This window comes from Hemicordylus capensis, chromosome 11 (assembly GCF_027244095.1).
Source record: "Hemicordylus capensis ecotype Gifberg chromosome 11, rHemCap1.1.pri, whole genome shotgun sequence".
Taxonomy (NCBI): Eukaryota; Metazoa; Chordata; class Lepidosauria; order Squamata; family Cordylidae; genus Hemicordylus; species Hemicordylus capensis.
The window spans coordinates 24605275-24629113 of record NC_069667.1 but is presented as its reverse complement, the minus strand read 5'-3'; the positions used below and the strand labels follow the sequence as shown (position 1 = coordinate 24629113).

The 23839-nt window shown below is 44.1% G+C and overlaps 1 protein-coding gene across 8 annotated transcripts in view; it reads right to left on the bottom strand.

Moving 5' to 3' along the window:
* The window catches only part of GRIA3 (glutamate ionotropic receptor AMPA type subunit 3), a 140794-nt gene that overhangs the window by 5394 nt on the left and 111561 nt on the right, over positions 1–23839 (bottom strand). For 3 of the 8 annotated variants that reach the window (XM_053274382.1, XM_053274379.1, XM_053274377.1), the window contains exons 13-15: positions 18170–18417; positions 6823–6937; positions 3826–4090 (exon numbers count right to left, since the gene is read on the bottom strand). In XM_053274382.1, the coding sequence (XP_053130357.1) occupies positions 3845–4090; positions 6823–6937; positions 18170–18417 (609 nt within the window). In that variant the 3' untranslated portion in view covers positions 3826–3844. Of the gene's footprint in view, positions 1–3825; positions 4091–6822; positions 6938–17441; positions 17557–18169; positions 18418–23839 lie in introns of those variants that run through there. The other 5 variants (XM_053274381.1, XM_053274380.1, XR_008311696.1 and 2 more) reach the window with 4 other exon arrangements.

Sequence of the window (23839 nt, the reverse complement as noted above, 5' to 3'; positions counted from 1 at the left end):
AACCGCCCTGAGCCAATAAGGATTTCTGCTGGGAGTGCATTCCACAGCCCAGGAGCAGCTACACAGAAGACCTGTCTCTGAGTCGCCACCAAACGAACCGGTGGTAACTGGAGACGGACCTCCTCAGATGACCTTAACGTGCGGTAGGGATCATGCAGAAGAAGGCACTCTCTAAGGTAATGCTCTCTCTCTTCCTCATCAAAAGGAGGGTTGTGAGTCCATAAGGCTTCTTCAGCATTCCTTAGCTGAAGGCTTCTTCGCACCTTCAGCAAAGAGCACCCAGAGCATTCTCTGAGCAGGAAGGGACAGATGTACAAATCTGCTCCTGATGGTTGTGCCGCTCCAAAGGAGAGCTGGTCTTGTGGTAGCCAGCCTGAATTGTCCCCTTTGCTAAGCAGAGTCCAACCTGGTTGCATATGAATGGGAGACTTGATGTGTGAGCACTGTAAGATATTCCACTCAGGGGATGGAGCTGCTCTGGGAAGAGCATCTGCCTGCTTCCATGCAGAAGGTTCCAAGTTCCCTCCCTGGCATCTCCAAGATAGGGCTGCAACCTTGGAAAAGCCGCTGCCAGCCAGTCTGTGTAGACAATACTGCAGCAGATGGACCAATGGTCTGAATCACTATATGGCAGCTTCCTATGTTCCTTTTAAATCATGTGGAAAGGGCTTTTGGAGGGATGGAAGAGAGGCAAAAGTTGCTCCCCTGTCCTCCATTGTGCCCAGACTGAAAGAATCCTTCAGTGCAGAATGAACTGCAGACCCACAGTGTAGTTGCACAGCAATCCACGGACCTGCTTCCAGTGACGGCATACTTTGCATCACGTTAATTTTGAATTATAGCGAATACTTGGAGGTTTTAATAGAAGTAGATCCCCCCTCCAAGTCCTGCTATGCTGCCTTATCGTGGTGGTGGTGGGGTGTTCCTGGGAGGGATGAACAAAGTACACCAGGAGTTATACTCCCAGTAGGGTCATCCAAGGTGTGAAGGTCATCCCAGCTGCCCAGTTAAAGCAAGCAGGCACCTACATTGGACAGCAGTGATATAGGAAAAACGGTCACTTTAGTGACAATGACAAATGCATCATTTCATACTGTGTGGGAGAAGGCAATGGTAAATCAGCCCTGCATTTTAACAAGATAACCACATAGATAGACAAGACAGAATGATTGTTGATGTAGTGCCCGATGATGGGCTGCTCAGGTCGGATGGTACTCAACATGCTACAGAGGAAGAGCCAAGAATCTCTCAGAGTACTGATGGTGTTTATGGTGCGATTAGGTTAAAGCCTTTTGGATGTCTAGCTGCTGATGTTGCCATACAGGAGAAGAAATTCTGAAGCTACAAAGACAGAATTACAGTGGGAATGTGGAACGCCAGAAGCATGAATATGGGAAAGCTCGATACAGTGAAAGATGAACTGAATCAACTACAGATTGACATCTTGGGCATCAGCGAGTTAAAATGGACTGGAATGGGACACTTTCAGTCAGAAAACCATACCATTTACTACCCAGGACACAAAAAACGAAGAAGGAACAGTGTTGCTTTCATAGTCCAGAAAGATATAGCAATGACAGTACTTGGGTAAAATGTGGTCAATGACTGATTAATATCAATTAGATTTCGTGGACAACCCTTTAACATGGCAGTTTTTCTAGTCTATGCCCCAACTACTGATGCAGAAGAGGAGGAAGTTGATGAGTTTTATGCTCAAGTTCAGTCTGAAATTGACAGAACATGGAAGCAAGATGTGCTGGTGGTGGTTAGAGACTGGCATGTCAAAGTTGGAAATAGCAAGAAGGAAAACACGGTCAGATTGTAGGGCCTAGGAAACAGAAATGACCAGGAGAATGACTTCTTAGTTTCTGCCAATCCAACAATCTCTTCATTGCTAACACATTCTTCAAACAACCAAAGCAGCGCCTATACACATGGACATCATCAGATGGAGTACACAGAAATCAAATTGATTTCTTATTTATTAAACTTATATGCTGAACATATACGGAGAGAAGCTGGATTGGAAAAAGATTAGTGTGGTTTTAAAGTTGGAGGAAGAAACAGCAATAACTTGTGCTACGCTGATGACACCACTCTGATAGCTGAGAATGCGGATGATCTGCAAGCTCTAGTAAAGAAAGTCAAGGAGCACGTGAAAAAATGAAGGCCTTGGAAAGTATACTTAGATGCCGTGATGTGTCTATACCTACAAAGATTAGAATCGTTCAGACACTGGATTTTCCAGTAACACTCTATGGATGCGAAAGCTGGACTTTGAAGAAGCAGGATAGAAAACGTATTGACGTTTTTGAACTTTGGTGCTGGAGAAGACTTTTGAGGATACCATGGATAGCCAGGAAAACAAGCAAATGGATCAATGGACAAATCAATCCAGAATTTTCACTCGAGGCACAAATGACCAGGCTCAAACTATCATACTTCAGAAATATTATGCAAAAACCCAGCTCCCTTGAGAAGTCCATAATGCTGGGGAAAGTTGAAGGAAAGAGAAGAAGGGGACGGCCAGCAGCAAGGTGGATGGACACGATTATGACAGGAATGAATGCACCACTGAGAGACCTGAAAGGCCAAGTTGAAGACAGATCATCCTGAAGAGAATCTATCTATGTGGTTGCGAAGAGTCATCACCGACTTGATGGCACTTAATCAATCAATCACTCAATCAATCAGACCTACTTTTAGATAGATAAGTATCTTTAAGATACTTAGAACCAGTGTATAAATATTCCAATTAATAATAATAAAAGTTTTTTTAAAATAAAAGCTTTTTTGTATTGAAAGTAATATAATTTGTTGTACCAGTGTCTAGCTTTCCACGATAGAGCCTAATTAGCTTGTATGAAACAACTGAAATCTTTTTCTTCTACATTGTCTTCTGTAAAGAAACTAGTGAACTTTAAGAGTTTTAGGAACCTGATTTGGATTTGTTCGTGTGAACAGCAGAAAATGAATTCACCTGAATGCTTTGATTTAACAGAATCAGTATTTGGATTTGGGATTTTCCTCCAATGAGCCAGTACTGGCGTGTGCATGAGAGGGAGAGAGAGGAGAGATAGAGAGAGAGAGAGAGATTTTTTTGATTGATTGGGATTATCTATCTTGGTTGCCCAAAAATCTTCAGTCAGCTGTGGATGTTGTAATTTCAAGTTATTCTGGCATCACCATTAAAATGCAGAGGGTAGCAACTTGTGTGACAGTTAATCCAGTCAAGGTTTGGGGAGAAAGACTGTGAAACATTCCGTCTGCGTTGCGATATACATGCAGTTGTATATCTGGAAGTAATATACACTGGAAGTAATGGCTCACGTAGTGCACATCAAGATAGTGTCTAAGTGAGACACAGAAGCTTCTGCTTCTGAGCCCCTTCATAGCCGGCTTGCTAGGATGCTCCTTAGTAGTGAAGGAGCCTTCCAGTTTTTGTAGGCTGCTCCATCAGGATTTAAAGGGACTCGGAAGCAATGAGCTTCCAGAAGGCCTTCGATGGGCATCTTACTGCACCATATGTGAGCCATTTATTCCCAGTGTCCTCCGAATGTGCAACTCCATTTATGGAATCTGTGCATTGTCCTGGATCACACATGTGCAACGGTATGCATGTTATACCGCAATGGAGATGGAATTTTGCATAGTACGTCAGCCGGTCATTTCAGAACACGTTTTGAAGAGACCTCTGCCGTGTTCCATCCAACTCACGTGCCTAGTGTGCGTCATCTTGAGAGGTTACTCCAAGCTGGGGAACAGCACAGCAAAACACATCACCACAGGGGACACTCAAACACATAAACCAGGCGTTTTGCTTACTAGACCTTTCGCTGCATCACTAGATCTTAACACTCTCTGTTCCGTACACGTTGTAGCCTTCTCTGTACGTAGCATAATTCTGGGTGTTGGGTGGAGGAGCAGGCTTAAAGTTTTGTGTGTTCTTTGTGAGTTTCATTCGTTTAGATTCGGCCCGAGACTTGTAACAGAACTCTATCAAAGCCACTGTCATGGCAAGGCCGAGGCCTCCGACAAGAATATAGAAAACGCCGGCAACATTGCTCAGACTCAAAGCGCTCGTCTTGTCCTAAGAAAAATGAACCAGTCGATTAGTTTTGCTGTGGAGAGGAAAGAAAAAGAAGGGCATGTTACTTTGCAAGACCAAGGCGTTTTGACTTTGGAAGCCCTATAACTGTATTCAAACCACTCGCCCTCACTAGGTTGAGCTCTTTATACCCAAATCTTATCACTTCAGAGGGACCAGGTGCATTTTAAAATTTTCGTTTCACGTTGTCCCACGATGGAAATGCACTTAAAGCAGGGGACACCCACAAAAGATCAATTTATATGTGTCTACTTGTTGCTATGTTTAAAAACAAAACATGTTCAGTGGTATTCACTGTGTAGCCCATTGGCTCTGGATGTGCTGCATGGTGAATATCACTGCTCTATCCTAAACATTTCCATTGACCATTTAGAGTTCCACTGGGGAAGGCTGAACCAAGCAGGGATCAAAGACCATTGATATGGTTTATATTAGAGGAAGTCAAGGAATATACTGTAATTAGAATCTTTTCTGACTTCTATACAGCTGTGTTTGATGAAGTTTATCAGCTACTTTCAGGCCGAGCTAAATAACCCTAAGCAATCATAATGAGCTTCTAAGGTTGGGCAGAAAAAAGGCCAGCATAAAAATTAAGTTGATCTGTACTGGCTCAGATATTTCTTCCAGGCATCATTAGGCACTTTAAAAAAGAATGTCTCTGTCTGTCATGACACCATCATAACCATTTTGCTGCTGGATTGGATTACCTGCTACCTTGGTGCTCAAGGGTTTGAATTCTTACGGTTTCAGCTGTGACACAAAGAAAATCAGAAGGCTTGTCAACATGAGAAAGTTGCGCAGGTGCGACTTCACATGAATTCAAACCAGCTGGAGTCAAACCGGTTCAAGTCCCAGAGTGGAAAGACCACTTTTAGGCTTTAGATATAATAGTAATAATTATGATAATAATGATAATAATCCATTAATAATAATGATAATGATGAAAATAATAATAAACTTCCAGCCAAAGCCTAACTTTTGCAATAACAGACCAAATTCCTCAAAGTAGGAGAAGATGTGTGCTTCTAACAGCACTTCTAATTCTTGAATCCCCTTAATGCTCAGAGACTGACGTGAAGGGTGCAAAATCCAACTCGGCGACAAAAAAACGGGCTGATGAGTCACTTTTCCAAGCAAAAAGCAGCATCCACCTATAAGGGGCTCGCATCGGTTTGACCACGGATTTACTCTAAACCAGCACAACTCTCTTATGTAGGCAAGGCCTGAGTAGTTGATGTCAATCTGGATTCCAGACCAATCTGTGGCAGAAATTATTTAAATTTAAAAAGTTGCAGGTTAAGCCTCGGCTTACCAAAAATCTTGTTAGTTGTTACAAAATATCTGTAAAATTCGGAAAACAAAAGCAGAACTCAACCCCTCCCCCCTCCAAAATAGATCAATTCCAGCCAGAGGAAATCAAAGGCATTTTAGAAAATTTTAGGTTTGAGTTACAAAGAGGCTGATCCTGCAATGGTGCAATCAAACGTCTGTTGGCCCATAGTTAAACTTCATAAGAGGCCATATCTTCGTCTTATTGGAATCAATACTTTTTTTATTGACTCTGGTAGGATCAGAAGATGGGGCCTTCTCTAGTCATCGTTAAGGTAATTATGACAGTAACTTTCAAAGGCCAAAGCAGAAGATCGGTGTTCAATTCCCATTTAGTTCCTATGAGAATTGGGCATCACACTGTGCTTTGCACCTTGGAAAGCTATCCAAAACAGTATTTAATACTGCTTGGGTTTTTTTTTTTTTTTAAAGTTGCGCCATTATATACATCTCCATGTTTCATCTCAGCAGGTAAGCAGAATGTTTTCTCCCAAATCAAGAAAGAAAAGCGTGTATAAATGGAGACCGCTGTGACCATTCTGTCTATGAAACATCCAAGAAGTTCCACAGGAGAAGGTTTGCAAGGTCATTCCACACCCCACCACTCTGTCAACAGAATGTGTGTGTGTGTGTGTGTGGTTTGATGACAGGAAGCTAAAAGCCATACCATAAAGAAAATCAAAGTAGGCAGTTGCAAAAGTTTCTGGTATGGGAATGCAGTAATACAGTAGCAAAATGGTTTGATGAATAATAAAAATAAAAGTTGAATGGCCAAAACTTATGGAATGAGCCAGCAGTAAAGGAGTGCACTATTCAATTAAAAAAGCAACCCGCCTCCAAACTTTCCTGGAACAAAACAAAACAAAAGTTTCATGCTTATTAATGTGATGTCCTCTCAAAAAAATAGATATTAAAAATCATGCGGCTATTGTTCAAAAACCGTCATGTATGGAGAAAAGTTACAGAATTTCGTAATAAAATCCTAGGTACTTTGTAAATGTTTAGAAAATTAAGACTTGGAGGCTAAAATAATAAGATTCAGCTAGAAAGTATCATTAAGTATATATAATTAAAATGGAGATACCAGTGAGATTTTCTTTGGTATATTTTGGAGAGAAAAAATCTGAGTAGGTAAAAAAATGTACTTACAACTAACGCCTTTGATACTGCAAAAGAGAAATGCTGTCACTTTTTTTGAGCTTTTAATGAATTTTTTTCATTTTTTAAATGAATTTTTTTTCCTTAAAAAAAAAAAAAATTCCCTGCCCTTTTCCCTTGAACCTTTAGAATGTAAATAATTACTTTAGAAAGTCATTTTGTATAAATAGAACAGTGGGTCAAAAATGTGATTGCTAATCAGTACAAAAAGACCTTCAGTGACTGACCTTACTTCCCGAGTCCTTGGCTCCACATTCACCCTTATCGTACCACCATTTGTTTTTCAGCTTGTCTAAGATGCCTTGTTCACTGAGTTTCAATACTGCAAGGTTTACAGGAGTTCTTCACGTGGGAAATAACATAAATAACATTATATTATGTTATTTTATGTTATTCAAGCTTTAAACTACTTTAAAACTATACAAAGCGATAAAGCAGGGTTCCTGGCCACAACTAAGTTAGTCATACTGAAGCAGGCAAGTGGCTCAACCCCTTAAAAGTTAAATTCTAGAGCGTCACTAGTTCACCAGGTTCTGCCCATATCGCTTTGAGTAATCGGCACACACTGTTAAATAAACTCCATGGAAACAAGGTAGCTCAATTCTCCCCACTGGTGTTTTCTGGCTTATTTATTCGTTCCTTTTTATTGATTTATTGTGTTTTGGTTTGTCAGCTTGCAGTAGCTTTGCAAAAAAAGAGCAAAAGAAAAGCAAACAGTTTGCACTCGTGGTAGACTTATTGAACTAACAGAAACACTTAACAGCCCTCTGTTCCTGCCATGAATAACAACAACAAAAACAACAACATTTATATACTGCTTTTCAACAAAAGTTTCCAAAGCAGTGTACATGGAGTAATCATAAATAAGTAAGATGGAACCCTGTCCCCAAAGGGCTCACAAGCTAAAAAGAAACATAAGATAGACACCAGCAACAGTCACTGGAGGTCCTGTGCTGGGGGTGGAGAGGGCCAGTTACTCTCCCCCTGCTAAATAAAGAGAATCACCACGTTAAAAAGATGCCTCTTTGCCCAGTTAGCAGGGGTAGATAAGAAAGACAAGCCTTTCTTCCCTGACTAGCAAGCAGAGGAATAAGATTAGTTATCAAGGATATATATTTGCATAGGAATCCTAGCCACAGAGTTAGACATATATATGTAGATACAGTGCACAGAAGTGTCGAAGACTTCAACACACAGTTTTCCAAACCGTTGTGCATAGAAATGACCTATAGCCATTTTGACTTCTTTGTGTGAAAATGCTTTAAAAATCATGATGACCTCCCAAGATCTTGGCCAGTGGCCACAATGTTCATGGAAGCCCAACCGCCATTGTTAATTCATGCCGCCAATGTCAGGAATTCCACATACCCTAGCAAAGCACAGCAAAATGAAGCCATATCCACGATCTGTGCTATGTATTTCAAGTCTCTGAAGAGCCACCATAAGGTGAAGCACCACCCACTTTTGAAATGAGCCAGCTCCAGACATTGTAATTTAATTAGTAATGCCCTTGAGTCGGTATCGACTCCAGGTGACCACCGAGCCCTGTGGTTGTCCTTGGTAGAATACAGGAGGGGTTTACCATTGATCTCCCGCGCAGTGTGAGATGATGCTTTTCAGCATCTTCCTATGTCGCTGCTGCCCAAAAGAGGTGTTTCCCAAAGTCTGGGAAATGCACCAGCGGGGATACGAATGGCAACCTTCTGCTTGTTAGGCAAGCATTTCCCCGCTGCGCCACTTAAGATGACATTTGCCATCATTAGGAGTGGAACATTATTTTTTCTGTTCATATTAGTCCATTATACCTTTTTAAAACTTCATTTCATCCTCTGCAGGGATAATTCAATAGTTGCTTCTGAATTAACCTATTGATAGTCTCTCTGAGAGACTAGAGGGCTATTTGCTGAGGGAGCTCAGGGTTGAGCTCAGGAGCTGAGAGTTAGCAAGGTCTTCATGGACCACTATCCATCTGTGTAGAGGAGTATTTGGGTTACAGGTCACCCACTGTGCAGTAAACCCATCAACAGTAAAGGATCCAGCAGTCGAGAAATATGCCACAGACTAGAACTTGGTAGGGTTGCAATGAAGGCCTTGGAAAGGATATTTAGATGGTGTGACGTGTCTATACCTACAAAGATTAGAATCGTTTGGACAATGGTTTTTCCAGTGACACTCTATGGATGCGAAAGCTGGACTTTGAAGAAGCAGGATAGAAAACATATTGACGTTTTTGAACTTTGGTGCTGGAGAAGACTTTTGAGGATACCATGGACAGCCAGGGAAACAATCAAATGGATCAATGGACAAATCAATCCAGAATTTCCACTCGAGGCACAAATGACCAGGCTCAAACTATCATACTTTGGACACATTCTGTGAAAACCCAGCACCCTTGAGAAGTCCATAATGCTGGGGAAAGTTGAAGGAAAGAGAAGAGGACAACCAGTAGCAAGGTGGATGGACTCAATTACGACAGCAATGAATGCACCACTGAGACCTTAAAGGCCAAGCTGAAGACAGATCATCCTGGAGAGAATCTAACTATGTGGTTGCTAAGAGTCGACACCAACTTGACGGCACTTAATCAATCCATCATTGTGCAGGCCTGGTTTAGTAGAAAACATTTTTTGGAACTTATCTAAAGTTCATCACACTCCCCTCCTTGAAATCTGTATGCTGTAATCTGATGGCATGAACCAGTCTTATAACAGATGTTGCAATTCCTACAAACCCTAGGATTAATCGGATAACATAGGCATTTGCCACATTCGCACGTAATGCGGAACCAAGGGTCCAATAGACCCAGCCACCCGACAGTTACCTGTCCACATTTGGACGTAACCTCCAGGACACCAACTGCAGTCAGGGAGACTGCAGAGAGAAGGGGGAACTGGCTGTACGGGCTACCTTCTGGAATGATGGACTGCCCCAGCAGCCAATCACAGCCAGAGCAAGGGAGGATCTTCCTCCCACAACATTGTTTAGAGCTTGCTGCAGCATTCAGACATAATGACCCCCAAATGAAACCTCAAGTAAAAAAAACTCACTACAAACCTAAGGTTCAAATTGGAGTTTGGGGAGAGAAACCTCGGATTGCTTTTGTGTCTGAATGCATTTGGATGTACAAGAAATTCAATTTCAGGCCCCTTCAACTCTGGGTTCCCATTAGGTGTGGATGGGGCCATTGCCTTTTCTAGCAGTGTGACTTGCAAAAATGTAGGTTAGATGCAGACATTAGCAAGTGCTCTGCCTTTTGAAGAATGAAGATTCCTCAATTAGTCTGCCTGGTTTTAATGCAAGTCTAAGAACACATTTTTATAACAGGAGATTGGTGTCAATTTGTGGTTGACTCATTTCTAACCTATGGGAATAAGTTGTAGATACATTCAATTTCCTTGATGAGCAGCACCAAGCCTTCTCTCTTCCATTTTCCATTAATATACTTGTTTCTGTAATTAGTTTCCTCCTGAGCAACTGGAGCAACGTTTATTATTTGCTTGCTTTCAACTGTGCAGATTTAGCTGATGAACTCTCTTTTCCTCCGGAATTTGATGGTGGAATGCAATGCCATTTTCCTCAGAGTTCCCCCCACCCCTAACCACACAATCTTCTCCCACTGTCTTTTGTGTTGATATATAGATTATAAAGCCCTTGGGCAGGAACCTGTCCTCTTTTTCTTTGTAAACATCACGTCTATGGATGGCGTTACGGAACTAAATAAGTAAATAGAAGACACTGCTGGATTAAAATACACAATGTACATGGCAATATATGCCTAGAAAGAATTCTTTTTGATAAAGCAGAGCTTGAGCCCTTTCTCATGATCAGAGAAAAGGCTCAAAAAGGGCGAGGGGAAGAAGCCTTCGAAAGCTTACCTCCCATGCAGACGATCCTTCTGAAGAGTCTGGGTGCAGAGATTGCATGCCCAGAAGTGGAGCTCCCTCCAAAGGCAGCGAGGAGGGCTGGGAGCATCTCCCATCATGCCCCATTCCACACCCTCCCCCTGTGCATTATGGGGATTCCCCCAGTGCCAGCCAGGAGCAGCTGGGGCGGGCAGACGATCCGAAAAACGGGGTTAAGAGAGCATTTGCTCTCTTAACCCTGTTTAGGAGGGTGGCTGGCTTGGCGGGTTTGCGACTGAGGCGCAGCCAGGATTGGACCCGATCCTGGCAGTTCTCATGTGGGCAAGATCGGGCTGGGCTTCGTCAGCCTGGTTTTGCCTGCGCATGAGAACAGCCTCATTGTCTTGTAGACTTGTAAAACAGTGGACCGGGTCTCACGATCAGTGAGACTTGGTTTCTGGCAGTGAGTGGGAAGAGAGGGCTAAGCCTGCTCTCCCCACTCACAAGTGGGGAGGGAGCCTTGGGCGGCCGGATTGGCCGCCCACACGATTGCCAACTCCGTGACGGAGCTGGCGGGGGATGGGGGGAGTGGGGGCCGATTGGCCCTCGCAAGCTCCAGTATGCCCTGCGCAAGCACGCAGGGCATGCTGGCGAGACCCCCAGAGCTGGGAGGCGGCTTTTCGCCTCCCCTCCAGGGGTCTCCTCGTGAGTAGCCACGGCACAGAGCCACACTGCAGCTACTCACGATCCAATAGCCCGGGTTTGCGGAGTGCTCGCTCCGCAAACCCAGGCTAAGAGGCGGGCTACTTGAGCGGGTTAGCCGCTCAAGAACCCCCGGGCTGGCAGCCGAGCCCAGTGGTTCTTACGATTAGCAGAAATCGGGCTAGGCTCTCCTAGCCCGATTTTTGCTAATCATGTGAATAGCTTCTTAATCTGGCAGTACACTAATTTTTTTTAAAAGGGTGTGCACTGGCCTCTCAACAGAGACTTTCTCCCCAGCAGCAAAGCTGTTGCACGTGTTTAAAAACTAAATAATTACTTAAATTTAATTAAAACTGGCCCCCAAAGCAGGCCTTCTTGGACAAGTGTTGGCCCAAAGAGGGCCTAAAGGCCATGATGCAGGTCCATTGCTGAAGCCTAGCAAATCCGGCCTTGTAAAACTGCTTTGACGGAAGACTACCCAGGAGCCAGATGTGAATTCTACTGAGTCCTTTGGAGGAGGATCTAAGTGAAACATAAGAGAATGTTCATGAACGAATGAGTCTTCCTCTTGTGTGGCAAGTTCTTATCTTGCCCGTTCAGGTATTTCTCCTCCAACATCCCTTTAGAAATGCTTTTCCTTTCATAAAAGCCCCGACATCTTCTATGAATCAGTTGCCCAAGGACAGCCTCACACATGACATCATTCCAGCTGTCTACATGCGGCCCTCTAGGATAGTTGAGTTGATCCATATGGGTTCACCAGTTAAAGTTCTTAATAAAAGATGTAGAGTTCCTTGCAATGAAATATTTGTTTACTGGGCCAATCTCTTGATGGAAACGCAACCATATTGAGTACACAAACTTTAATCGGCTCCTCTTCTGGTAAAAAGCCAAGATCGGAACAGGCCAATAGCAGTCATTTGCAGACGGAACTGCAAAATTAGGCATTCTTCTCTCTCCTGTCAGTCCTATAAACATGCAACTCTGTCTTCTGGGACTCCAGCCCCTGTGACTCCATGCACACAGTTGAAGTTCTTTGATTTCTCCTTCTACATGCAGCTCTTTTCATTGCTTTGGAGGTCACCTTGGGTCTTGTAAATTTCAAAAATTTTAAAGGGGGATAGTTGCTGTAGGAAAGAGTACTCAACTGAATGAGCTTGAATAAGAAAATGGTCCTGACAATTTCCAGGTGAGAACCATTATATTTGCTCCAGTCTTTTCATTCCAGGATGTTGTGGTTCTGTCTACAGATTTTAGCACGGTTTTTAACTTGCCTTACGTTTCAATTTGACTTTCTTGCTGTTTTAAGTGGCAGTTCCCCCCTTGGTTTAAATATTATCATAGTCATCACTTTGTTGTGGCCCTGATATCCTACATGATAAGGCAGGTTATAAAAATACTGACATAAACAGACAACCCGGAGCCAGTCCCAGGTCCATGCGTGTGACCAAAACACTCATTTTCAAATACTTGCTTGCTGCACTCACACATCATTTTTCAAATGTTCGCCAAAAACTTTCTTGAGCTGTATCTTAACAACACAGCAGCTGGCATGCTGCACATGGTTCCATATGCCTTTTTACAAAACTCTTGTGCAACCCACAGGAAATTGGGCAAATCGAAAGAATGGGCATTCACTGCGCAACTGTGCTTGTGTGGTTTTTGCAGCTGCAAAACTGCACGCATGGTTTGTGCCAGCACCTTGCATTTTACCCGGAAACATATTGGTAGTCAATAGGCTGTTAAAATCCCCGATCAATCACAACTCTGATGGAGATTTGTATATCCAGGCCATCCTGTGGTTCATCGATGCAGTACATAATTAGCTCTCCTCCTGGGCCGCCATTTTGCATCTGGCTCTGTCTGGTGGACCTCAGGAGTCTAATTTAAGAAACAAAAACAAATTATATCCCACAAGACTGAAGTTTGCCCACACCTGATATGACACCACTTATATGGAAGCACCAGTTCACACAAGCTGTATGCAATCGTGTTGGTGTGCCATCAGGTGTGACGTGGTCTGCAGCGGATGCAGAATCTCAGAGATTCCTCTCTGTTAAGATTCCCTCAGCATTAGATTTAACCAGCCTGTCACTTTATTATTATCAATACTTCACAACTGTGACAAGTGCAGAGTGGGTGGGGACGTGTGGGTTATTAAATACTTATTTAAGGTCATAATAGGAACTTAGCATAAAAGATTTGTGTAGGTAGGTACAAAATTACAAGGTGCCAAATGCAAGATATGAGGGCGATAAAGACACAGAGATTGTCAGGAAAGAAGGTAGAGAGCCTCCCGTGAGGGAAGAACAAGGGGGGGGGGACACCTATCTGTTTCTTCAGCATCCATCGGGGCGTAGCTAGGGGTGAGGGGGCCCGTGTTCACCCTTCTTTCTGGTGGCCTCTTGGAGTGAGGGAGATGATGAAGAAAAGAGGGAGGGGTGGAGCTGGGGAACCTTCAGGAGCTGGGGGGACCAGGTTCTTTGAACCCATCCGCTCAGTTATAGCTACCCCCTGGCATTCACCTTTGCTTTCAGAAAATTATATGGAAGTAAGCCCTACTGATTAATAGAACACCATGGCAAATGATATAGCAAGGCTCTTCTTGACATGAATTTATTTTGGTATCAGCAATCCAGCAGTTCCTCATCACTGGCTTAAAAAATAATAATAATTAAGGCCGGAGAGGGTTTAAACTATGAAATAACCATGTTGATAGGTAAGTGTGAGGCTGGGCAAGCACACTGAACTGGAAAAGCCAGATTTGTAACAGACCCCAGACTCTGAAAGGATCTCTTCTACATGGGGAAATGGCCTGTGCTTAGGAATGGGGGGGGGGGGCCTGGGGAGCACATGAATGAATGAATGAATGAATATCTATGTAAACAGCTTTTGGGAGCTTTTGTTGAAAAGTGGCATATAAATATTCGTCATATTTGTATTCGTGATAGAGTGTGCCTGTCCTGATGTCACTAAGCAGTCGGGACATCCGTTCATCACATGCTTCATGTTCATTTGAATCACCTCTTTACTTGTGCTCCAAAACCCTGTTTAAATATGTGGAGAGGAGAGCTGGTCTGGTGGTAGCAAGCATGACTTGTCCCCCGAGCTAAGCAGGGTATGTCCTGGTTGCATTTGAATGGGAGACCACATGTGAGCGCTGTAAGATATTCCCCTCAGGGGGTGGAGCCGCTCTGGGAAGAGCATCTAAGTTCCAAGTTCCCTCCCTGGCATCTCCCAAGAATAGGGCTGAGAGAGACTCCTGCCTGCAACCTTGGAGAAGCTGCTGCTAGTCTGTGCAGACAATACTGAGCGAGATGGACCAATGGTCTGACTCAGTATACGGCAGCTTCCTATGTTCCTATGTGATTAAAGGATGTCATGAGGGACATTCTGTGGTGATATCAGGGGGGTGGGTACTCCGGGAATGACTTTGTCATTAATTTTAGTCCATTCCCTAGAGCATCTGCTTTGCATGCAGAAGGTCTCAAGTCCCCTCCCTGGCATCTCCAAGATAGGGCTGAGAGAGGCCCTGCCTGTAACCCTGGGGGAGCCGCTGCCAGTCTGTGTAGACAATACTAGGTTAGATGGACCAATGGTCTGACTCGGTATATGGCAGCTTCCTCTGTCCCTAGCTAACCTCCACAGGTTCTGAGCAGGCTTAGATGAAGTGCCTCTTTGATCAATTGAAAGCATATGGCACAGAGGAGTATCCTCAGAGGAGTAAAATATCAAATACCACAACTAACACTAGAAGGAAAGCTAGCAGGAAAAAAAGATTAAGAGGAAAGAGGAGGAAGCGATGGATGGATGGATGACCTGAAAGAATGACTAGAAATGGACACAGAAGATATCATCCACAATTCTAGGCACTGCAATCTATGACTTTTGCTGATGGCCAACCTTCTCCAATCGGAGAAGGCACATGACGGGAGAGATGAGCGAAGGAGCTATAAAACAGGCAGTTCTGGCACTTTTCCTTGGAAGATGTGCAAGCTCAGCAAAATTGTTCTCAAAGAACTGCAGCAGAACTGTCTTGTTTGCACTCAGAAAGATATGCCTTTTAAGTGCTGGACAGACACTACAGCCTGGAATATTAAATGGGCCATGAAAATGTCACTTAGAAAGAGAAGCTATTTTGAGAAGCTATAGGCATTGCCAAAACATTTGCATAAAACTGTTGCCATGTGGTCAGGGGCGGTGGAAGAAACAAAGCCCCATCTTTTATTCTTTGGGTGGGGAAAAGTGCATTTTACTTTAAAGTAAAATTCACTTTAATTCTGCAATGGAAAAGTGTCTGCATCTGGTACCAACAGCTGGCTTGACCCACATTGTATTCCCAGAGGACTCAGCCTGGCTGATGGAGAATTAGAGCTGAAAATGTCTGCTAGTTCTTAAGAGCAGCTTTGCACTCAACAGCAAACAAATAAATAGGGGAGCAATTTGCAGGTTAAAAACAGGGGGGAAAAGGTTCTTATTTCCAATTCCTTTTTTTTTTTTTTTGGTCTTGGGAAAACAGACAGGGCCAACTTAACATCTCCTAGTGCAGACCAGAAATTGCATTTTTATTAGCATAGATCCTACTTCACAGCACCCAAAAGCTGGGATATTCCCTCTGGGATTTTTAAACTCAGGGTGGGTTTAAACTCAGTGCAGAACCTGGGGTTCAGCTGGCCCAAAAGATGGCAGGACATATGGCATTTATTTAATGTGCATTAATTAATTAATTAATTTTACATTCCAGTTTTTGCCCTGCTTTAACGTGTGCATGGTATCTTTGATAGGGAAGAACCCCACTTGTTGACTATTTCCCTTGTATGCATAAGAACAGCCTTGCTGGATCAGGCCCAAGGCCTCTCTAGTCCAGCATCCTGTTTCACACGGTGGCCCACCAGACGCCTCTGAGAAGCCCACAGGCAAGAGATGAGGCTCACAGGGTTGACATGCATTTGTCAACCCTATTATAAACACAAAGATCTCTTTACAATATCTGTGAAGACAGTCAGTGGACCGAAATACCTACTTTTTAATTTTCTGAGTACGCATCTGCCTGTACTATATGCAATGCCAATACGTAGCTTGAAAGAAACCCAAACAAGTAATTGTGAATTGAGAAGTATAAGCAAGGATTTTTCAAAAACAAAGCAGTACAAGAAAGAAAGAAAGAAAGAAAGAAAGAAAGAAAGAAAGAACCAAGAAAATCTGCTTTCTCATTTTCACACTGTCTAATATGTCAATTTTCAGTGAAGGCATTGCCAACTCTGTAAACAAGAGCTCTCTATAAATCGCTTTAGAACAAGTAATAAACTTGACTCGCAAAGATCCACTTTCTAGTTTCCCCAAACATACAGCTTCCTAGGCTATATGTGCTGTATAGTGTAAAAAAAAAAAAAAAGGACAAAGCATGGCTGGGACCCAAAGAGCCCTGAGTGACACCCTTAAAAAGACTTCTGCAAATGCAAGGGCAGAGCGGGTCCCTTGAGAAGTGGTGACCCCTGGGAAGCCCTTAAGGCTGGGAGTCAGCATTGCAGGAACCTGCTGAAGCCCTAGCCCCAGCCCGGAAAGTGCCCTAGCCCCAGCCCGTAAACTACAGTCGGCCACTGGAGCCCCTCACTTCAGCAGCTGTTGGACTACAACTCCCATCTACTGGCCACTGTGGCTGGGGATGAGGGGTGCTATAGTCCAACGTCTGGAGAAGGACCAAAATTGTGCACCTGCTCAGTCTCTTGCCTGTCAAGAGGTAAGGGACACTCTGGGACAGAGGAAGGAGGCAGCACTCATGGGTGGCAGTGGGGAGGAGAAGCACACTCTGTTCCTTGCTTGCCTCCTCCACTTCCAAGTAGTGGTGGCAAGTAGGGCCGGGCCTAGAGAAAGAAGGCAAGTGAGCACTGGCGATGGAAGCAAAGAGGAGGGGGCTTCCAAGAAAGGGGACCTCACTGAGCATGTCTCAGGGGCCCCAGAGAACCCGGGGCTGGCACTGAAAGCCCCGGTGTGCAAGTCAAGGCTCATGTGTAGCCCTTTGGATCCCAACAAGCCAATGCAATGCCAGCAAGCGAAATCCTGACTGTGTCCTCTGTTAGTTAAATAAGGTCCCGAGTTTAATCACAACCATAAGTGCAAAAAAAAAAGAAAGAAAAAGAGAAGACTGTCCAATTGAACAAGCTACTAGACAAGCCAAGTTGGCCATGATGGTCTCAAGATGGTCCTCCTCTCCTAGGCTCTTTTTTCCCTGATGCATAAAATAACAGTCTTGCCGATTACTCTTGTCTAAGGTACCCGATTGTGGTGACATTGAGGCTGACCTTGGAGTCACCTCCCCCGCTGCCGCACTCTCCTTTGTCGTACCACCATTTGTTTTTCAATTTGTCCAAGAGGCCTTGCTCATTCAGTTTTAATACTGCCAGGTTAACAGCATTTCTTGAAACGATAAAACATAACTCGTAAGAATAAAAGCACAAGATGCTCGGTTAAGTCGTTCAACGTATAAAGAAAGGAGCACAAGAGGACAAATTGGCCAGAGCGGTTTTTGTCACAGGGAGGTGGAGCTAAGAGATGTGTCGGTCACAGCAAATCACAGGGTCAAATATTGGAAGGTGGCATGGAGGATACACATTTGCTCAAAAAGCGGAAGTGTGCGGGGTGGGGAAATTTGTCTTCGGGGGGAAAAAGGAGGGGGGGAGGAAACAAAACATCACGTCATGCAACCAACGCCCATCACGGAGGGTGGTTTTAAAGTTGGGCTTTTACCATTTAAATTGAAAAAAAAAAGCCACTGACCCATAAAATTAAAAACAGCAACAAACAATCAGAAAGGACAACACGGAGAGAACATTTAGAAAAAAAAATGGATGCATTAAAGTCAATGAAACCATAATTTACCGTCTTATTTAACTCCATGGAATACTGAAAGATTTTTTTTTTTAACTTTTTAAGTTTACCTCAAATCCACAAGAAAGAAAATGACAACACAATACATCAGGGTAGGTGGAATACTATAACAACATGGAGATTGTTATATTATTCCACCCACCTTAATGCTGAGCCTTTGGGTGTTGCTACACCATAGCCTTTGGAATCCAGGTTTCCACCAACTTTCATTGTGTCACAGGGCTTTCGTTGTTCAATGTACTCATTCATGGTCGATTCAAGCAGGAAGGCAAACTTCCCCTTTGATTTCCTCACGCGAGCCACTCCATCCGCTGTCGTTTTGGCAAACACAGACGGCTCAGCTGACTTCATGTAAGACCACATTTTCTCATAGACAGCTATTTTGGATCTCTGTGGAAGGCAATGGAAAAAAAGAGACAGAGTTAACAGGCAATTTGCTAGCTCTGAACTTCCTAGGACAGACAAAAGTTTGTTGAGATTCCAATAGAACCTTGGGAACCCCTGCTAACGTGGCAAGAGGCACCTTTTTAAAACATGGTGATTCTCTTTATTTAGCAGGGGGAGAGTAACTGGCCCTCTCCACCCCTAGCACAGTACCTCCCGTGACTGTTGCTGGTGTCTATCTTATGTTTCTTTTTAGATTGTGAGCCAGTGGCCGATAGAGGCGCGACTATGTCCCTGCAATGCTAATGTGACTGAGACAGTTGACCATGTGTTACTCTACTGTGAATTTTATCAAGATGTCGGGAAGCGTTTAATTGAGCCCATGCTGGCTCAGTATTCGGATGGCCCTGGGCGTTTTTGTATACCTAACGATTTGTTAGTGAACTTCTTACTTGAAGATAAAGACTCTAGTGTCTCTTATTCAGTGGTGAAATTCTGCTACATTGTTGGTAGACTTTGGACCACTCTGGTGCATGGTGGGATTGAATGTATTTTCTGATTGTGCTGCTGTTTTATTTATTTGTTTTGCTGGTCAATTGACCGAATAAAGATAAAAGAAAGAAGGAAAGAAGGAAAGAAAGAAAGAAAGAAGGAAAGAAGGAAAGAAAGAAAGAAAGAAGGAAGGAAGGAAGGAAGGAAGGAAGGAAGGAAGGAAGGAAGGAAGGAAGGAAGGAAGGAGCTAGAAGGACCAATAATCTGACTCAGTATAAGGTGGCTTCTTATGTTCCTACCATAGAGCATAACCTCCAACGATGATCTCGTTGCTCATACGGAGCAAAGAAGTTACGGTATCCTGATTCACATACAATGCAAGGCAATGGGAACAGTCAGAGATGATGACCCTCGCTGCTGCGTCTGTATAACCACCGTTGATGGTGTCGTGCAGCTCTGCTCAGGGCATGGTTGTTGTCCACGCAAATGCCCGTCGCGCAGGTGTGGAGGCCATTTGTGTGTCAGTGCAGCACAAGGGCGGCTGGGGGAGAGCACCATTGGCATGTGGCAAGGGGAGCACTACGAGTACAGCAATGGTGGTGAGTGGAGGAGGAGCAGGGATGGAGCTGCTCTCCTACGTTTTAAAGCGGCAGGGTGGAAGCCCCCAGTTTTAAAGGGATTGTGCTGCGATTCAGATGCCGAATCGTGTTCAGAAATTATCTTCTATATGATAATCATAAAAAATACACAGGTGTTGCTTCAATACCTAATGAGCCATTTTGGAAGGGCGGCATACAAATCAAATCAAATCAAATCAATTAATTAAAAAACTGCCCATGCTGCCTTTTGCAGTATATGAGCCCTTGCCCCTGGGCTCCTAGAGACAGGAGGAAGCCGGGCACCTAATGCAGACCTGCGCTCCATCAAGCAAGACGGCTTCAGTGGCAGAAGCTAATGATTGCATTTTGGTCCGAAAAGACTTCCCTGTGATTAAAACAAACTTCTTACATCTTGTTTGCCCGCACCAGTAATGGAGCGAAGCCAACTTCAGAAGCCCATAAATAGAAGAGATTTTTCTTATGTGCTTTGTAAATCCCTTTTCATTTCTGAGACTGCTCTTAGAAGTCCAGAGGCAAACATTCCTTATGACTTCAAGAGAGGATGATTATAGCTTCTTTAAAAAAAACAAACCACCACCACACTGACACACAGCGACTGATCAAATTCAAAGTTTTCTCTGCGTTTCATGTCAGCCTTGGGAGACATTAGAACTGCCATCCACAAGCATAAGCGTATTCTAGTTCATAAGTAGGCATAATCCACAATTCTGCTTTCCTTCTTCCTTCAGAAGTATTTACTTGGACATCATTATGTAGACCAGGGATTCTCAGCATGGGGTCCCCAGATGTTACTGGATTTCAACAGAGAGCCAGTGTGGTGTAGTGGCTAGGACCAGGGAGACCTGAGTTCAAATCCCCACTTAGCCATGAAACTAGCTGGGTGACTCTGGGCCAGTCACTTCTCTCTCAGCCTAGCCTACTTCACAGGGTTGTTGTGAAAGAGAAACTCAAGTATGTAGTACACCGCTCTGGGCTCCTTGGAGGAAGAACAGGATATGAAATGTGAAGAATAAACCAATGGTCTGACTCCGTATATGGCAGCTTCCTATGTTGCTATGCTTTCTGCCTAGGCACGTTCTAGAATTTGTATTAACAAGAAGTACCTCTCCTTGTCCAGACAACCCAAGGGCACAAAAGAAGGAAGAAAAACAAATCCAAGTTTGGTGGTGCATATAACAAATGGAAACAACACTTCCCTTCCATTTTATTTTAAGTTAGCACTTCTTTCAATATTTGGGGGCACATTATAATAGGGAAATTACAGCAAAGGTATTTTTGGGGGGTGCCTTGGGAGAAAAGTGGCATATAGACGCAGCAAATGTATTTTTGATTGTATTTCTGCACCGCCGTGGATACCACTGCACAGCATAGAAACATTCTTAAATAAATAAGCGTTTCTTCAAAGAAACTGGCCTACTGCCTGTGGCTTTTGCCAAGACTTTGTTTTAAACATTGTTTATCCATAAACAAAATTTAGAAAAAAGGATTTGCTGTTTGATTAATTGGGGGCACCTTTTGAACCGACCGGCTCAACATGCCAGCCCTTATGAGAGCTGATAGATTCTTCTAACAAGCACATCTTCATGGGAGCCAGCATGGTTATAAAGTGGTACAGTAATTTGCAGGGGTGGGGGTGGGGACGGTGGAGCTCTAGCTGTCTCAGGCAATGTCATTATCATTACGGCGTAGTCGTGCTTCCAAAAGTGGAACACTGACAAAGCGAGTGATTGCTTTCCCCTGGGGCATGGGCTGCTTTCCTCCAGTGAGACATTCCTGGTGAACAAGTTAACCCATGAGCCGATCCTCTGCGGCAATCTCCATGACAGCTTTGCAAGTGCACGCATGATCTCTGATCTGCCCCAAATCAGTGTCTCCCCTTCATGGAGTCTGCAACTAAGGGGCGGTGCGCTGAGATGGTTGTCGTGTTTGCTGAGGTGTGTGCATCGCAACAAATTGGCGGTCAAGAGGAGTAGAGGGAAGATCTTCGGGAGCTGAGGCCAATTGAACTATTTGCCTTCTGAGAGATTTGCTATGAAGACGTGAAGGGTTGCATTGGATTTGACTCCTGCTGATGGGAAATGGCCCATGCTTATTCACCCCAGCTATTGCACAGACGTATCTTCTCTCTTTTTCCATAACAATGTGGACATCTCACCTCTCCCAGCCAGTGAGCATTTCATTTGCTGACTGGGTGCCCCAGGCAAAGGGTGAGGGGGGCCCAGACACTGGCAGCTAGGGGACATCTGTCCCTCCTGTTCAGTAGTGGCTATGACCATAGGTGTATTAGACAAGCGGGGGGCAAATGTCACCTGGCCCACAGGGTCTGAGGGGCCCTCAAGGCCAGCCCCCCCATGTCCTTACAAGTCGCCCTCGCGACCGCACACTCACTCAACCCCTTGCCGCCACTGGCTGCTGCTCCCCTCCTCCCAGAAAGTGCCGCTTCCTCTGCGGCTGCTGCTCCCCACCCCCCAGCTTTCCTTCTTGCCTGGTATTGCTCCTTGGTTGGCTTGCCTGTCTCTCAGTTGCTTCCCAAGTCCCCCACCCTGCATGGGCTCTTGTGCGGGGACTGGAATTGGCTTGGCTAAGCTGGCTCCTTCCCAGACTCGTTTGCTGCTCCATGTGGGCTCTGCCATAGCAAGATCGATCTTGCCCAGGCAAGAGCCCACGACTCTGCCTCTGCCCACCGTTTAGGCGGCTTTGGCTGGGCTTTGGTAGTTTTATCAGTTGGATTTTAACTGCTGTGTGTCTAATATCTATTTTCAGATGTTTATATGACGGGGTTTGACTCTCTTTCTCAGCCTCACCTGACTAGGAACATGGAAAGCTGCTTTCTACTGACTCTGACCATGGTCCATCTTGCTCAGTATAGTTTTCACAGACTGGCAGTGGCTTCTCCAAGGTTGCAGGCAGGAATCTCTCTCAGTCCTCCTTTGGAGATGCTGCCAGGGAGGGAACTTGGAGCCTTCTGCTCTTTCCAGAGCGGCTCTATCCCCTGAGGGGAATCTCTTCCAGTGCTCACACTTCTAGTCTCCCATTCATATGCAACCAGGGTGAACCCTGCTTAGCTAAGGGGACAAGTCATGCTTGCTACCACCAGACCAGCTCTTTTCCCTGATACCAGCTCTCTTTCCTCACAGGGTTGTTGCTGTTAATTTATTTGTTTGTATGTTTCTTTGGTTGATGTTGTAGTTGTGAAACATTCAAAGATTACTAAAATCCAGGCTAAAAAAAAAGTGTCTTAAGGGCTCTTTGGAAGGCTAGTAAAGATGTTAAACCACAAATGTCTTTAGGGAGTGCATTCCACAGCCCAAGAGTGACTACAGAGAAGGCCTGCTCCTGAGTGACTGCCAGATGGGCTGGCAGCATAAGGAGACAGACCTCTCTTGGTTATCTTAATGTGTAGTGGGGATCATGCAGAAGAAAGCACTCTCCCAGGTAACCGGGTCCTAAGCCATTTAGGGCTTTAAAGGTAATTGCCAGCACTTTGTATTTTGCTTTAAAACAGGCATAATACGGTCTCACCAAGAACCCCAGAGACCAATCTAGCCACTGCATTTTGGACCAAATGAAGTTTCCGAACCACACACAGAGGCAGCCCCATGTAGAAAACATTGCAGTAGTCAAGCCAAGAAGTTACCAGAGAGTGCACCACAGTTCTGAGGATAAAACGGTGGGGAAGATGACCATGTACCTTGCCCGGAACATTTAGAGAAAGGACAGGATGAAAACCAAATAAACAAACCTACAATATGTAGGTTGAATATCCAAGTAAAGAAAGAAAGATGCCTAGTAAAAGAAACTGAGACTCAGGCTGTGATTGATACTTGAAAAATGGCTAAGCATGGTTTAATTGCATGCCCATTTACATCAGTCAGTAACTGGTAGCAAAGGTCACCCTGGTCTACCCAAATCCTAAAAACTAATTAAAGCGTAACATCAGACATTTTTCAATATCAGCTGTGGATTGAATCTCCCCCTTCCCAGGTTTGATGTACTGGTCATATTTGTTTGAAACTTTAATTGAATACATTAGAAGATGTTAGTTCTTCTAACCCAGAAAGCAATGAATTCAATTTTGAGTAATTGCTTTCTATCACTTCTGGCTCTCCGAAAGAAAGGCAGAGAGGCCTTTTAGCATTTTTAACACCAGCCCCGAAGTGAACACGTCTCCAAAGAGAGGTTGTTCTTTTCCATTTCCTTCCCTTTGGGATAAAAGCTTTCTGAAATCAGGATGAAAATTGACACATTCTATTGATTGCCATTTATTGCACTGCCTCCTAAGTGTTCTATTGTAAAAGGCATAATGCTGCTAATTA